The 15823-nt window shown below is 41.1% G+C and overlaps 1 protein-coding gene across 1 annotated transcript in view; it reads right to left on the bottom strand.

Annotated features, from left to right (window-relative positions):
* CCDC80 (coiled-coil domain containing 80) overlaps positions 1-5133 on the bottom strand; it is a 32837-nt gene extending 27704 nt beyond the window's left edge. The window contains exons 1-2 of the mRNA XM_061167230.1: positions 4323-5133; positions 1997-3897 (exon numbers count right to left, since the gene is read on the bottom strand). Of these exons, the coding sequence (XP_061023213.1) occupies positions 1997-3886 (1890 nt within the window). The 5' untranslated portion in view covers positions 3887-3897; positions 4323-5133. The remainder of the gene's footprint in view (positions 1-1996; positions 3898-4322) is intronic.
* Between the last annotated feature and the right edge of the window lie 10690 nt (positions 5134-15823).

Genomic DNA, 15823 nt, shown 5'->3' with positions numbered 1-15823 from the left:
CATGAGCTAGAGGCAGTGGAAGTATTTGCCAGATGGGTGCACAATTACAATCCTGACACTTTACCCATGATTATTTCCCCCCTGGTTAAAACCTGACCATGCTGGACAAAGTTCCAGGTACTCAGAAAGAGGGCAACAAAGTATGCTAGTGATGATTTCCCATACCCCAAAGAGAGAAGTTTGCCCCCAAAAGTTCTTTACCAGGTAGAATTCTACTCTGAAATCAATGATTCTTCTGGTTTTGGCTGGAACATTCCCATTTAAACCTGTGTACTCCGGCAATAACCAAGTAGTTGTTAAACAACTCTAATAGTCAGCCAATCCTCTGCTAACTTAAGTTTATATAGTTACTTTAAGGCTCTGGTTAGAAACGAGTACCAACATACAAAATATATATAACAAGACATACACACACACAGGAATCTGTAGAATCAATTGAAATTTAGGTTTTGTTCTATTACAAAGATACACCCGATGGAACTGCTAAGAGAATTTGGGGACATGCTCCATCCATGATAAATATCACAAGGGATTCTGCTCTGAATAACATTTCAAAGTGAGCACATTGAACTTTTTGAAACCCCTAAAAGATAAATGGGCACCAGAGTCACTTTGCTCAGATCATTAATCCATTTAGTTAGAAAAATGAAAAGACCCTCTAAGAAATACCTTGAGAGATGAGCATCTCTTGGCTGTGGGAATGCAGGGCATGGAGTCATCTTGTGTCTGCAGCAGGATAGATGCTGTCCTCACTGGCATGAGACAGCTCCCTCCCAGCCAGCTAGCTGAGAGAATTACTTCTGATTCAGGTTACCCGGCATTAACTTACAGATCTATTTCTCTGAATTAACTGCATCATGCCCTTTTCCTCCTAGACAGCCTGGATTAAAACGCAGTATTAAGAAGCTAGGGAAAAAATCTTGGAAGGGCACTAAAATAAGGGCAAGGAGACGTTGAGAAGATGAGTCATTCTCATAAATAATGAAAATTTCCCATATATTTAAGATGATGCTTATTCTTGCCCAAAGCCCTCTTGGGTCTGACTAGATTCTGGTGTCATTCTTTGGATGGTGTCAAGGAACGGCCAAAAGAGTTACTGAGATGGACCTGGGACTTGCTCGGCACCCAGGGCACTCAGAACCACAGGCAAAGAGGACCGCATGTCTCCTTTTACACACACACACACACACACACACACACACACACACACACTTTTTAGAGGCCCAGGAGAAACTGACATGACATCTTGACTCCAAATTCATATATGCCTCTAAGGGATCAGAAAATGGAGCAATTAACCCAGCTTCCACACTTCATTCGTTTCGCTTCTTACTGGTAGTTGGGCAGTTGTGGGGGAGGCAAGCTTTAGGAGAGAAAATTTTAGCTAGCTGGTTTTAAAAATATATTTGTGGGGCTAAACAAACAAGGACCCTTTCCCACTACCAGTCATACCCACTCCCCAACCAGGCTGCCACACTTTCCCCTTTGAGTCTCCAAATTGTTGATATAGACCTAACTGTTGATATAGACCTGCTATTTTCCCATACACATGCTTCTAGTTTATAAGCTCATGCAGAAAGAAATCCTTTTCTTAAATTGTGACTGCCATCAATGCATTCCATTTTATTAACTCTTTTATTCTTCTTTGAACTTGGCAGAAGGGAGCTGTATCTAGCACTGTCCTGTGGAAGAGAGCTGTAAGGTGGGGATGGTTTGGAAGAAGTTGAGCACAGAAGAGCTGAGTGGTTCCCTGGGCTCATGGCTAAGACCCCTCAGTCACTGACGGCTTAGGGCCGTGGGTCTGTGTTCATAGAATATCTAAGTCAAAAGGAGCTACTGGCCTGGCTGTCCTTCTTTGACAAACCTCCTGATCTTCCTGACAGATTACCTGTTTAGCCATAGCCTGCTACCCAATAATGTGATTTTAGAAAAATAACACTCCAAGTCCTAACACTGCCACAGCCCACAGAACAATGCCAAGGAAAAGATTACTTACAAGCAGCCTTCGTTTGCCTTCAAAGGGCCCCAGCAGGTCGGTCACCAACTTCCTGGGATTCTGAGTGAAGGGTTTTGTGGGTTTCAGGTGGCCATCCTGCTCTGTCCTCCCTACTTTTTTCTTCTTGTTCTTCTCTTTCTCCTGCCTGCTCTTTTTCTCAGCCTTGTCCTTCTTGACTTGCTTTTCACTCTTGAGTAACTTGTCTGCTTTCTCACTCTTCACCTTTTTTTTCTTCTCATTCTCGGGTTTCTCAAGTTTTTCGTGCTTTTTAGACTCCTTCGCTTTTTGGGGTGGCATATTTCCCCCCTGCAACTCCTCCTCCAGCTGAGAGGTGGTCGGCCGGCTGAGGTCATACTTATCCTCATACTCATTGCTAAGAATTTTGTCCTGGGCTTTCCTTTTGGGAGGTTTCCCCTTTGCTGGCTTGTGAGGACCTGGCACCACATTGGGTTCTCTAGGGCCATGCTCCCGCCTGTCTGTGCGGTTGTCCCGGAAACGGCCCACGCCAACCCTGGTGCTGGGCTCGGAGATGGGGATGGAAGGGGCAGCTGTGAAGCCCTCGAAGCTGGTGGCCTTGCTGGGCCTCCTAGTGGTCGGGGGCCTCTCCCTGGGCTGCTCCTTCCTGGGCGGAGGGTAGAGATTCTCGGAGGCCACTGGCCCCTTGGCAGTGGTCACCTCGGCTGTTGCGGGGGGCTTGTGGGGGGCCGAAGAAAGGTGCACTCGGGGGGTCCACGGCCTCTGGGTGGTCGGAAAAGCCGTGGTGGTTGTGGGTCTTGCAGCTACCGTCACCACCCGAGAGGTGGCCCGCGTCACTGTTGTGACCGGAGCTGGAGGCAGCGTGGTGGCCCGTGGGGTTGGAGGAGGGGGGTGAGGGGCCCCTGCAGTGGTGGCTGGTCTTCTCATCACCTTCACCCGACTCTCTCTGGTGGGTGGCGCTTGCGCTCTCCTCTGCTCCTCTTTCCTCTTCTCACTACTCAGGCCTGGCCTTCCTGCCTCTCCACCATTGTTCCCCTCCTCCACCACCTGGCCCTCGACTCCAGAGGCCTTACATTTTTGCACAAAACCCTTCTGCCTGATCTTCTCTATCCTGCGGATGGGGCTCTGGTCGATGATCTCATACATGGCTTCCAACCTGACGGGGTAAGGGTAGCGTTCCTCCACCTGCAATGTCTTCTTCAACAGCACCATGCCGAACTTGCCTTTCTCTAGCTTCAAGAAGCTCATCAGCTTCGGGATGAGGCTGGGGTCCAAGGGCTGCTCCAGGACGCGGCCCTCACTGGTGATCCTCCGCACCTTGCCTCCTTCCTCGCCTGGCTGGTGGAACAGCACGATCTGCTGGATGTGCCTCTCAGCCAGCTCACAATACACGTCGTCCTTCAGCAGGCTCATCATGAGCCGGTAGTAGCCTTCCGAGGCGTGTGGGGCCGAGACGACCCATACCCTGTTTTTCCCTGCAAAGCTGGCAAGGATGTTGGGAGAGCTGGACCCAGACGGGAAGCGCAACATTCTTGACCTAGCTGAGGACCCCTCATCTCGGACCATCTCACGGGTAGAACTCCGAGCTGCTGGGCTCTTCTGAGTTCTCACTGGGGCCCCATGGATGCCCAGCGAGGCTGGCGGTGCGGTGGCATGAGCTACTCTCAATACCGGTATGCTCCTCCTTCTTTGGAGAGGCTGAAGGTTTGGTTCTTCCCGAGTGGTTCTCTCAATTCCCTGAGACCTCCCCGTGTGCCTCAGTAACCGAGCTGGCCTTCTGTTGACAGCAGAAACCAGAGGCACTTTCTGCCCTCCGCGGCTTCCTCTATTCATGGTCTGCCCGTGGGGTTCTGATCCACACACCAGCAATAATGCCAGCAGTATAGTCAAACCGGGTCCCATTCTCCATATCATTGTGCAGTCCTCTTTGGGGAGGCAGCAGGGTCAAAACACAGAAAGGGGAGGGCAGAGGAAAAAAAAAAGAAAGAAAGAAAGAAAGAAAGAAAATCATTTAATTGCAAACAGAGCTGGGCATTATCTCTTTATCTATCTTGGCCAAGAAGAGGGGGGAAGGGGTGGTTGGAGAAGAAGGAGGGAGGTCAGAGAATGGAAAATCAAATGAGATCCTGTTGCTTTTAAGTCCCTGTAATTTGTCAGTGCTTAGCAGAGACAGTTACATTAAGCAGGAAACTCAACTCAGTTCCCCATTCAGACTGTTTAAACTGTCTGATGCTCCAGAGAAAATGCACACTGAGCATATTAATTATGACAACATTCTTATTTCATTTCTTCAAATAAATGACAAAGAAACAAACAAACACTGTAAAGACAGGCAGGATTACACACTTACATAGTGGCTCATGGAGATGGAATGCAGAAGCTTTAAAAAGTAATCTGAAGTGTGCTCCCAGAACAGTTCCTAGACGAAATACTTTTCCTCCCAACTCTCTTTCTCCTTTGCAAGGCTGGCCGATACAAAAAGCTGTGCTGCAGCCCCAGCTCCCAGAGCCGCACACAGACCACCGCCCGTCCGGTCCTGAGGGCTGAACTTTCTTCTTTTCTTTCTGGCTGTGCTTTTTTACCTTCTTGACAAGTAGAATGAGGTGAAAGGAGCTGTCCTTTTAAGTCTTTGTATCTCCATTTGTCTGTAGCTTCTGCTTGGGCTGTGTGTCTGCGAATACCAATCCCCCCGGCCAGCCGACAGCACTGGGCGCCCCTTAAAGTGGAGTCCCAGCTATTTCTAAATCTCGCTCTTTCTTTTTTTCGAGTTCCAGGATCCTTCTTATCACCCTTTCCCCCACAGTCTGGCTTAGTCTCTTTGTTTCCGAGCGTAAAAGCACTGGGATTAATATGTTTTCCAGGCCGAGGGAAAACACAGGAATGTGATGTTGAAAAGGACTTTTTTCTTTTCCTTACGCTTCTCTCTTCCCTTTATTTCTTCCCACCTTTACTCTCTTCTCTTCCTTCTCCTTTTTCTTCTTCCTCTTGCCTGGATTCAGTTCCAGAAATGCCAGGACAACCTCAGTTTTGATCCAAACCAAACTCAAACAACAGCAGCCACTGGAAATCAAGGAAACTTCACTAAGAATTTAACAGATCAGCAAAACACCGCCTCCTTCCCACTTCAGCTTGGTGAGCGGTGAGCCTGGACTGGGAGGGAGAGAAGGGGCTGTTCTTTGGGTGGGGGTGTTGAAACACTGCACATCATCATAAATCACTTTGGAATAGGATGGCTGAGGACTTAACCCCTTCCCTACTGAGTCATCAGGACACTGTCCCTTCCTGTCTGTACACACACTGTGCTTGGGACAAGGGAAAATTCTCAGATTTCTATATCTGATTGCTTGGTTTTCCTAGAGACAGATAGTCATCTGGGTCAGGGTGCTTGGCTGTACATACACAGACAGTATATATATATTTATAGTTCTTTGAAAGTATTTTTATCTCTTTCTCCCTGCTTCATGTGTTTCATTTGAGGTTGGAAATGCCCATGGAAAACATGGCTGGGTTGTTTTTATTTTATGCTAATTGAGGATCATATTACTGTATTCTTATTCCTAGTTTCTCCTTGGCATGAAAGGAAGCTGGTAAAAGGTTAGAAATGCAAGCAATGGCTGCTGTTCCCCTGAGATTGTGGTCAGCCATTACACAGGGAAAGGCCACTACGACCTCTAATTCTGAGCTCTGGCTGTGGTAGGCTAAGAGCTTCCTCAGAGGGCACGAGTGTATGTACATGTGTGTGTGTGTGTGTGTGTGTTGCAATATCTTGCACTCCAGAGACTTCCAGTATCCGGAGGGCTTTAAACAATCCTTAGAAATAGCCATATCGGAGATACTGAAGCAGCTCTGTGGATCCACCTCACAGATGTGCCATGAGGAATAAGCTTTTAGCAGGGAGGGAAGGTGCCTTGGGTTATACAGATATTTCTTCCAGCCTCTCCAAGTGCATTCAGTCAGTATTAACTGCCCTGGACAGTGGCGAGTCAGTGTTTTCAGGAGATCCCTTGTAAGCTAGATCATGTTACTGTCTACCCTCTCTGAATAAAACCTGGTCCCTGGTTGTTCCTTTTCATCAGTACCATCTCTGACTTGTCATTTACTTTTCCTTCACATGAGCTCCCAGCACTGAATTGAAGATCTGTGGAGGGTTGAGTGTCAGGTTGTCAGTCCACAGCATGAAGACCTGGGGGTGCCAAGAAGGAAGGGCCTTCTGTGGAGGCTTTCTGTTCTGGCTTTCTGTAAGTCCAGAACAAACGTGGGCTTCGGGCAGAGACTTCTGTCCCTTGAAGACAGAGATTTCCCCTTTCATGGGATTTACCTGTTAAGTTGATCAAATGCCTAGTGGTGAACTGCACAGTCCTAGATGTGATTTCCCTTCTCACATCATAATGTGTTCTACACAATCCCTTGCTGAGCCTCCTCCCTCCCTTCCTTTCTCTTCCTTTTGTCTTCTCCCTGCTAATAATAATTACCATTTATTGAGCATTTTCACATGAGGCTCTGGGCTTGGCACTTTCATATATGCTTTTATTTAACCCTCACAGCATCCCCAAGAGATAGGTGGGATTATCTCCCTTTTACACATGGGCAACCTGAGACGGAATGAATTTAAGTAATTGCTTACTGTCACACAAATGCTAAGAAGTGGCCCTGAAATTTGAATCCAGATGCAGAACTATCTACAAAGCATTGGGTTATCCTGCCTCTTCCCGCTTTCATTTTCTTTCCATACCTTCTCTTTCTTCTTTTCCTTCAATTTTTTTTTGTTTCCTATATTCACAGAAAAGTCTCATTAATTTGTTCAACGAGAGTGCTTATAGTTTTAGAGTCCTACTTTCTAAAATAATTGTGTAGCAGTACTTTTTGTCTTTCTTAATAGGTCCTTAACATATTTTATCCTTTTTCTTGAATATCCCATGGCTTCTAGAAGCCTCAAAACGGTGTGCACAACAGTCGTCACCTATGCAATGTGTAGAGTTGAAATAAAACCACTTTAGTTTTATTTGACCTGTACTTAACCTTAAGGGGAAGCCAGCCCAACCCTGAGCTGAGTCTTCCGGACTTAGGCTTTCTTCTCTTCCCTTCCCTTCTATGAGCTTCTGCCACTAGATGGCGCGCTAAACACATATGCGGGAGAGGGACGCTCCAGGAACTCCCCAACGCTCCACACCCCACAGCCATCCCACAGGCACACTGGCAATGTGCAGCTTCTTCTGCCTGTTCAGGATTTTTCAACCTCAAAACCTAAAGCCTTTTCTAGGACCTCAGAAAAGCCTGCCAGGCAAGTTCTGGGAGCACATGTCTGATAAGAGCTGTTAGGAAGCAAGTTAGCCTGTACCTCTTTCTGGAAAAGCCCTTAATGATACAGGATTTGTAATAACTCAGTTTCTAGTCCATGATTTAAAAGTGTCTCCTACCTAGATCTGTCCATTTTTTCTGTAACCTAAGAAAGAAACACTAATGGCAGATAAAAAAGGGAAAGAAAGGAGAGAGGTGGGGGGATTGATGTTGAGTCAGAGAAAGGTAAAAAGAATAAAATTCAAAACACGATTTTAGAAATGCTAATTTAGGAATTCACTGACAAGATCCTGCCTGACACTGGTAGCATAGTAATTTGGAAGGAGGGAAGGAAAGAATAAGCAAAACAGATTTGCTTTAGAGACTCTGGGATGGGGGTTATTATTTGATGAAAATGTGAGTAAGTGGAAGGAGGTTTCCAGAAGGGGATGTACTAACTGAGAGGAACCAAGGCTCCAGTGACCTCAGACCAAGACTCAGCAAGATATCCTTTCCCAGGCACCCAAGAGAAACTTTGATTTTTGGCCTAGTTGGTTTCCTATACAGAGTAACACTTCATGGACCTTACTGACTAGTTTCATAGCATTGTTCCATTGCCTGAAAAAACCATTTGCTTAAGAGGAAACCAGAAAAAAAAACTAAAGAACAAAACTTGTAAACTCTTCAGTGTGGTCTTGAAGGGAAACCACCTCTCCCACTCTGTGATAACCTATACCCTCAGCAGGAAGAATAACACAGCCATTTTTTCACATCTTTGTGACAGAGACACAAAACAATATTCACACTGAGGATAATGCTGTGTGCTTTTCCTTTCCACTTGTAACTTTAATCAGTGTTCAGTCTTCAGCCACATTTATGTCATTATGAATGAAAATGAACCCTTCTCCTCAGGATTCACGTTTTTTAGTATTTGTAGGACATTCTTTGTAGCATTCTTTAGTTTGTGTAGGACAAACTAAAGAAAAAAATGGCAAAGTCAAGGGGAAAGCCCACAATGACCATGAACTCAGCCCAGAGAAATTCTGAGAAAGGGTAATCCCCAAAAAGAAACACTCTGAAATCGTCTCTGAAATGTCAACAAGCTCACAGGTTTAATCTGAAGTTGAGGTATACATATACTTTCCTTAAAAAATAAATTAAAAGTTACCTGATAGTGGCCAAAACTATTGGGAAGAATAGTTTTAATATTTTTTAAAAATTCATTTAGTTTTGATTACTTTCAGAGATTTTGGGGGGTGGGGCATGAAGACTTTTATTTTCCAGATGGGAATTAGAGCAAATTGAAGGTCCCCCTCCCTCCCTGCCCCCATAGTAGAGATTAAGGAACTTTGTGAATGACTTAATGGCTCTTTTAAAATCTTTAACATTAAAATTTTAAATCTTTAACCACTCAACTTGATGCTTGAAGGTTTAGTTGTGAATTGGGAGGGGGTGAACTACACTGAGTTCAAGGTTAACTATTGGCCATTTAATGCATACAAAAGTTTATTTCAATCAGGCTTCAGGAGGACAATTCTGAATATGTTGCTCTCCATGCCTTTAGGTATAGCCCAGTAAAGAGTAGTGATCCAATTTCTTTCTCCCTTCTTTCAACCTTTCTCTCAAATGTTTGTCAAGAGTGCAGACTTCATACCAGGAACGAGAGAGTACCAGGCAGTCTCTTCTCCTAAGGACCCCACAGCTCACTGGAGAAGATAAACAAGTATTAGTCAATTATGCTGTCTGCAGCAGTACTGCCAACTTTCTCTTCATGTAAAAATTCGGTGCATGACTATGACTCCATTCCTATTGAAGACTTTGCCTCTTTGATTCATGGGGCAGGCTTTACCGTGAAAGAGGCTTCCCATGGCAGCCACTATGTGGCACCCAGAAAACTTGCTTGGTTTATTCCATCAGTTCTAAAGTCCACTAGAGCCTACAAGAGTCCAAGATACTCTGTCTGGAAGGATGTGCTGGATTGCCTCACAGGCCTTTAATTCTCATTGTCCCAGTCCCCACCTTGGCTCTGTCTCTGGCGTCTGCCCTGCTGGGTTTGCCCTGTCTCTCACTCATTTCTCCGTACTGACCTGGCACTTCAGGCTTCAGTCTCATCACTCAGGACATCACCTTACTCACATGAGAAGGGGTTGACCATGAGGATGGCAATTCATTCATTCAACAAATATTTATTCAATGCCAGGCATTGTTCTAGTCACTGGAGATACAGCAACAAACACTCCCTGATTTCATGGAGCTTCTGTGCCAATAATAGGACTGACAAGAATATATGAATAAATATACAGACCTAGACATGTGCTTGAAAGAGATTTTTAAGAGGGAAGGGAGTGAAAGGTGATGAAGAGAAGGAGGCCATTTTATTGGGTTGGCCAAAAGGTTCATTTGGTTAATGAATACATGGTTCAATAAAGTCCTTGGTGAAAATGAAAATTGTATTCAGTTCATTCTGCAACATGCAGTACCTGTAACTATCTCTTCCACAGAGTTTCCCCAGAAACTCCAATAGGAATCTCTTTCCTTTCTCTAAGAAGATATTCAGTAGACCATCACTTTCTGAACTTTTCATCCTTAAAATATGGATTCTTGTCCTTCCAAGCAGATCTTTAAACTTCTGAGAACATAGAAGGACCAGGGATTGAACCTAGATCCCTTGCATTAGGAGCAAGGAATCAAAGCCACTAGACCACCAAAGAAGTCCCTCAAGAAGTATTTTATTTGTAAAACAAAACATTTTATTATGTGTAGATGAACAATATTCACCAGTTTATTGAAAGGACACCAGTACTTAGTGAGATATTTGAAACTACCTGTTTCACAGATATTCGGAGTGACAATATGACTGATGTTTAAAAGAATGAATATTTTTTCTTATGTTTTCAACTGCAGTAGAGCATCATTCCTAACATCCTGCATATAGTTAAGGGAAAAAGTATTATAAATTTATACCAATCAAATGCAGTTGTAAGAAGCAATGACAAGATACCAGAACACAGCCCAAGTACAATATAACACTTTAAAAAAGGAAAGAAAAGAAAAAAAAATCCACACTGTTAATGAACCAGAGCATTTCTTTATCTCGATTAAATAATAATATTAGAAATAAAAGATGTAGCACTGTAAACCAGTAAAATTAAACCTTATACTTGTATTGAGTTATAAAATTGTGACATTGAGGCATAACATTTTATGTAACATAATATAAATCTTTTATTTATTCATTTATTCAAAAACCACTTAAAGAGCACCTTTTATGTATTAGGCTTGATTTCAGTATTGGGAATATAGCAACAGACAGAAGTCTCTCCTCTCAAAGAACTTACATTCTGTTAGTGAGAGATAAGCACTCTAAAGAAAAGCAATGAAGGGAAAAGCAATAGTGAATGAAGAAATGTACCATTTAAGATGGGGTGATCAGACATGGTCAGGGGCTAGTTTCATCAAAGTGGTTTTATGCTGCATGTGAAAGAATCAGGCATTCCTTCAATGTTGGTCATCAATTCTTCAACCTTTGATGCTGGAGTTGAGTTTTAGTCATATTCTCTAGGAGCTAAGTCTGTTGAATGAGGTGGATGATCAAATTTATAATTCTGGTTGGGGTCAAAATAATAAAAGATCATAAAGTTACAAGTTTCCTGCACAATTCCCTAACTGGCTTTGGAGGAAATATGAAAAAGGAATTTTAAAAATGCTCTGAATGTCTGGCATAGAATAAGGACTTATTTAGTGTTTCAATGAATGAATAATTGGTACATCACTATCTATAGCCTCCCAAGATGACTACATTGAAGTCAATGATATTAATTTGAACTCTAGTTTTTTTTAAAAGTCACATTCATTTGTAATCACATTTCAAAAATCTCTGTTTAAAAATGGTATTGTTCTAACCTAAATGCTTTTAACCGAAATCTGTTGCAAAAATTCCAGAATGAAGTTCAAATATAAAGTGGTCTTCAAAGCAAGTTAAAAAGCTCAAAGTAGAATTCCTTCTGAATATGTTAACAGGTAACATTCCAAAGTTTTAAATAATATGTTTGCTTAAAAGTTAAGTATGGGAAATAAAAACATGTGGTCCCCTTTACAAATAATTTGTGATGGTGGATTTTGGCAGAAACCTTGGCATTAACTATTGGGAAAATTCAGTCAGCACAAATAAATGTTAGTGAGTAACTGCATCAAAATGAGAGGAGCAGCTTAGATTGAAAAAAATTCATGATTAGAGAACTGTTTCCATGTTTGGAAATTTCACTCATTCATTGGATAAGATTTGCTTTGTCTTTGAGTAAGGAGCACAAAATTTGCAGACAAACAAACCTGAGATTGGAGTCCTCATTTCACTGTTCACTGTGTAACATGGGCAAGGTGTCATCCTCTCTGAACTATTTTGTAGTTTCTTCATCTACAAAAATGTGAATAGTTTTTTTAAATATAAATAATAGGCTTCAGTTTTTCCTAAAGATGATTTTATTAGAGTGCTTCATGGTTCAAATAATAGCAAATTTACTGCTAACTGCTGTAAATGACAGGAAATTTGTCAGCTCACACTAGTAAAACATCCTGAAATATGGGAAGATTATTGGTTGATTTGCTTCAAAAGTTCTAAGTCTTTTTTATTTATTGTGGTAAAATACACACATATCCTGGCATTTCAATGATTTTAAGTGTAGAGTTTGACAGCATTAACTACATTCATGTTGTTATGCAACCATCACCATTGTCCACCTGCTAAACATTTTCATCTTCCCAAATTGAAATTCTGTACTTGTTAAACAATAACTGCTTGTTCCTCCTTTTTCTCAGTCTCAGGTAACCACAATTCTACTTTCTGTCTCTATGAATCTGTCTCTATTGAGAGTGGCTATTTTAATGTATGAAATATGGCTAATACCAGCTCAATGGTGGGAGAAATGGTGTTCACACCAGAGCAGTCATAAACTCAGACTTCCAGCCTAAGGCAAAAGGCAAATGAAACAACATGGGAAGGAGCTAAAGGGCCAGACAGAGGTGCTAAGCATCAAACATAAAGAAGAATGACTACACATTGGATGGAGATTCACTTATTATGTATTTTGTGCCAATCTGTCATGAAATCAGAAGCCAGAGCAGTGTTTACACTTTGTGTCTTCTGTTGGCTCTCATTTATTTCAATTGGTTTTCTGGCCACCAGACTCATCCTTTCCAATCCATCCTCCAAATGATTGTCACTTTCATTGTCTTCGAACATTGATGCTTCACTCCTGCTACAAACACCTCAATAGTGAGCAGAGACCGTCAGAGAGAAAGTTCAAGTTTCCCCTGGCCTAGAAGTGAGATGGGAAAGTTGACATTGATGCTAGCAGTAATGATGGAAACCTGGTGATGCTGTGAAGTTGGATTTAGTTGAAAGGAGGAGTGAGACGGTATACCTGAAATGTTATACCCAAGTGGAGCTCGGCACTCTGAACTTGCCTCCTGCAAAGAAGATTTTGAACTTTAATAAACAGATGAATATGATGTAGAAGGTGCCTTGAGGAACAAGAGAGATGTGTGGACTCAAAACCATGTTCTTCAGGAAAAAACTACTTGATAGTTTGAGTATGAGCAGCACAGAATTCACTGGAACTATCAAACCCCCTAGAGATACATCTCACAGGGCACACTGAAAAAAGACCACCACCATATTTGAAGGAAAAGCAGAGCCCAGAGCCTCTGTTTCCAATTAAAGAGCAGCTCAGTTGTGTGATTTGGAAATTGAGGAGCACTGATTTCATTAATTATGGGTCTTAACAACTTGGCTATTAGAAAATTTGCCTGAGTGTAAACTTGGAATAAGATGAAAAGAATTTATTTTCACCATGGTGGACCTAAATTAACCCAGTTATATTTGAAACTTAGAAAAAGGAAAAAGGCAGAAAAAGAATATTGTGGTTTTAATTTTATTTTTATAAATAAAATAATTTATGTTATTTTTAAAAGAAAGATTGTGACTATTTTTAATTTAAGATCTATCAAGATAGATGAACATTGTAATGTATACACACTATTCATGGTGAGCTAGTATGTCTAAATTTTCAAGATTTCTGTATGTGATTATAAATAGAAATATAGCATCAAGCAATATTTTAAATCCAGAATTATCCTTAAGAAGATTTTTAAATATTTACTTATTTTTAAAAATTTTTATTTTTTTAAACTATGAAAGTTTGATAACACATTTACAGGAGACTTGAAAAATAAACAAGGTTACATATAGCTCCACACTATATATTACAATTATTTTTTAAGTAAATAAACTAAACATTTTAGTAGGAATTTTGATATCAAACTGTCAAAACTTAACAGAATGAATATATAGAGAAATATAAGGATATAGTAGACCTGAAAAGCTGAACTGAAAAGACCTGAACTGTGAACCAATTCAACATAATTAAGATTTATACAATTTTCACACAACAGTAGGATACAAATTCTATTCTAGTTCCCACAGACTATAAACTAGGAGACACTGGAACACATCCAAGGACATAAAACAATGTGCACAGATTTTATGGTCTAAAGGTATTGAAATCATACAGTCTCTTATCTCTGTGAAATTGTGTTAGAAATCAACATCAAAAGATATCTGAAAACAACACACATATTTTCAAGTGCAGTATGACATTTGCCAAAAGAAATCTTTGACTTAGCCATCAAAATAATATTTATTTATTTATTTGGCTGCTCTGGGTCTTAGTTGCGGCACGGGGGATCTCTAGTTGTAGCATGCAAACTCTTAGTTGTAGCATGTGGGATCTAGTTCCCCACCCAACCAGGGATTGAACCTATGTCCCTTGCATTGGGAGCAAGGAATCAAAGCCGCTATACCACCAGAGAAGTCCCTTAAGAAGTATTTTATTTGTAAAACAAACATTTTATTATGTGTAGATGAACAATATTCACCAGTTTATTGAAAGGACACCAGTACTTAGTGAGATATTTGAAACTACCTGTTTCACAGATATTCAGAGTGACAATCTGACTGATGTTTAAAAGAATGAATATTTTTTCTTATGTTTTCAACTGCAGTGGAGCCAGTTAAATGTTCACCCAACTATTCAAACTCGATTTACCTCAATGGAAAAATAACCCAACTGATTTATTGTTCCTCCCTTTTCCCCACTGTGTTTTTCCAGCATCCTGACAGCTATGCTTACATGTGTTCAAATACTAGATAACATTTCAGATTGCTAGAAGAAAAATGTTATAAATATCAGAGCTGTTCAAGGATGAAGAAAGATGCGTGGGGAAGCAGGAAACTCCCTGTTGGAGAAGATGTTAAAATAGGGGTTCCTTAGCAGAGAATTTAAGCATTAGGTGAGTGGCTAACTCAGGTGAAAGTTTAGCCTTAAAGATTGTAGGAGTCTGTAGTTACTATGATTACTATATATGAATTGATGCATTTCTCTGGATTCTTTATGAAAAAAAATTTACATGAACTAAATTATCAGAGTTTTCATCTAAAGGCACAAAGTAGAGAAGCAAGTGTCATCATAACAGAGAATTATTTACTAGCAGATTGTCCACTTACAAAGTTAATTGCCAAACATTTTTTATCCATGTAACAACTTTGCCATCAATTAACAACTTCATCTAGCTAGAAATGGTGAACAATTGCTGAAATTACATGCAGAGATATTAACAAGTAGAAATGACAGAGGAGAAAGTCAACAAGAATGAAAATATTATTGGAATCTCAGTGAAAATTTACAGATTACAGTAAGTCTTTCAGAATAGTACCAAAGCCATTGAGTAAGCTTAAAAATGTGATCCTCATAGGAGCCATGCTGTAAAAGTCCAAACTGTGAAGTGATGAATACTAGGTCATGTTACATAGTCTTGTGGGAAAATCTTACTCTCCCCCAAATCAACAGGTGAGTGTAGGGAGTTCTGGGGCATAGTGGTTAGGATTCTGGGCTTCTATTGGGGGAACTGAGATCCCACAAACTGCGTGGTGTGGCCAAAAAAAAAAAAAAAGAAAAGAAAAACAAAAGAATGTAGTGTGCATTTGCAATTATAACTCAATTTGTTAAGTCTAAAACAAACTTCTTATTTTCCTAACAGATATCAAGATAAGGTTGCAAACAAACTTTAAATTATTTGCTATGACAGTACCTGTTGAGATGGATTGACTTTAATGGCTTTTTCTCAGGATTAAATTTTTGTTAAGTAACACAAACTTTCTGTACTCTCACAAAAAGCCCCTCCAAATGATCTGAAAACAAACAAGTAAAATAAGATGCATTGTACTAATAATTTTTAAGAAATTATTTAAATAAATCCACAGAAAATATAGCCAATGTATGTCAACCGCAAAGAAAAAAAGTCTAAGCCTGTTCTGTCTGAAAATCCTTTGGAAATTGAAGATGCATGCATGCATCCTAAGTTGCTTCAGTCATGTCCAACTCTTTGCAACCCTATGGACTGTAGCCTGCCAGGATCCTCTGTCCATGGGATTCTCCAGGCAAGAATTCAGGAGTGGGTTGCTATGCCCTCCTCCAGGGGAATCTTCCTGACCCAGGGATCAAACTCAGGTCTCTTATG

This window comes from Dama dama, chromosome 19, assembly GCF_033118175.1.
Source record: "Dama dama isolate Ldn47 chromosome 19, ASM3311817v1, whole genome shotgun sequence".
NCBI classification, from domain to species: Eukaryota; Metazoa; Chordata; class Mammalia; order Artiodactyla; family Cervidae; genus Dama; species Dama dama.
The sequence above is the reverse complement of the archived record's forward strand: the minus strand, read 5'-3'. Positions and strand labels throughout refer to the sequence as shown.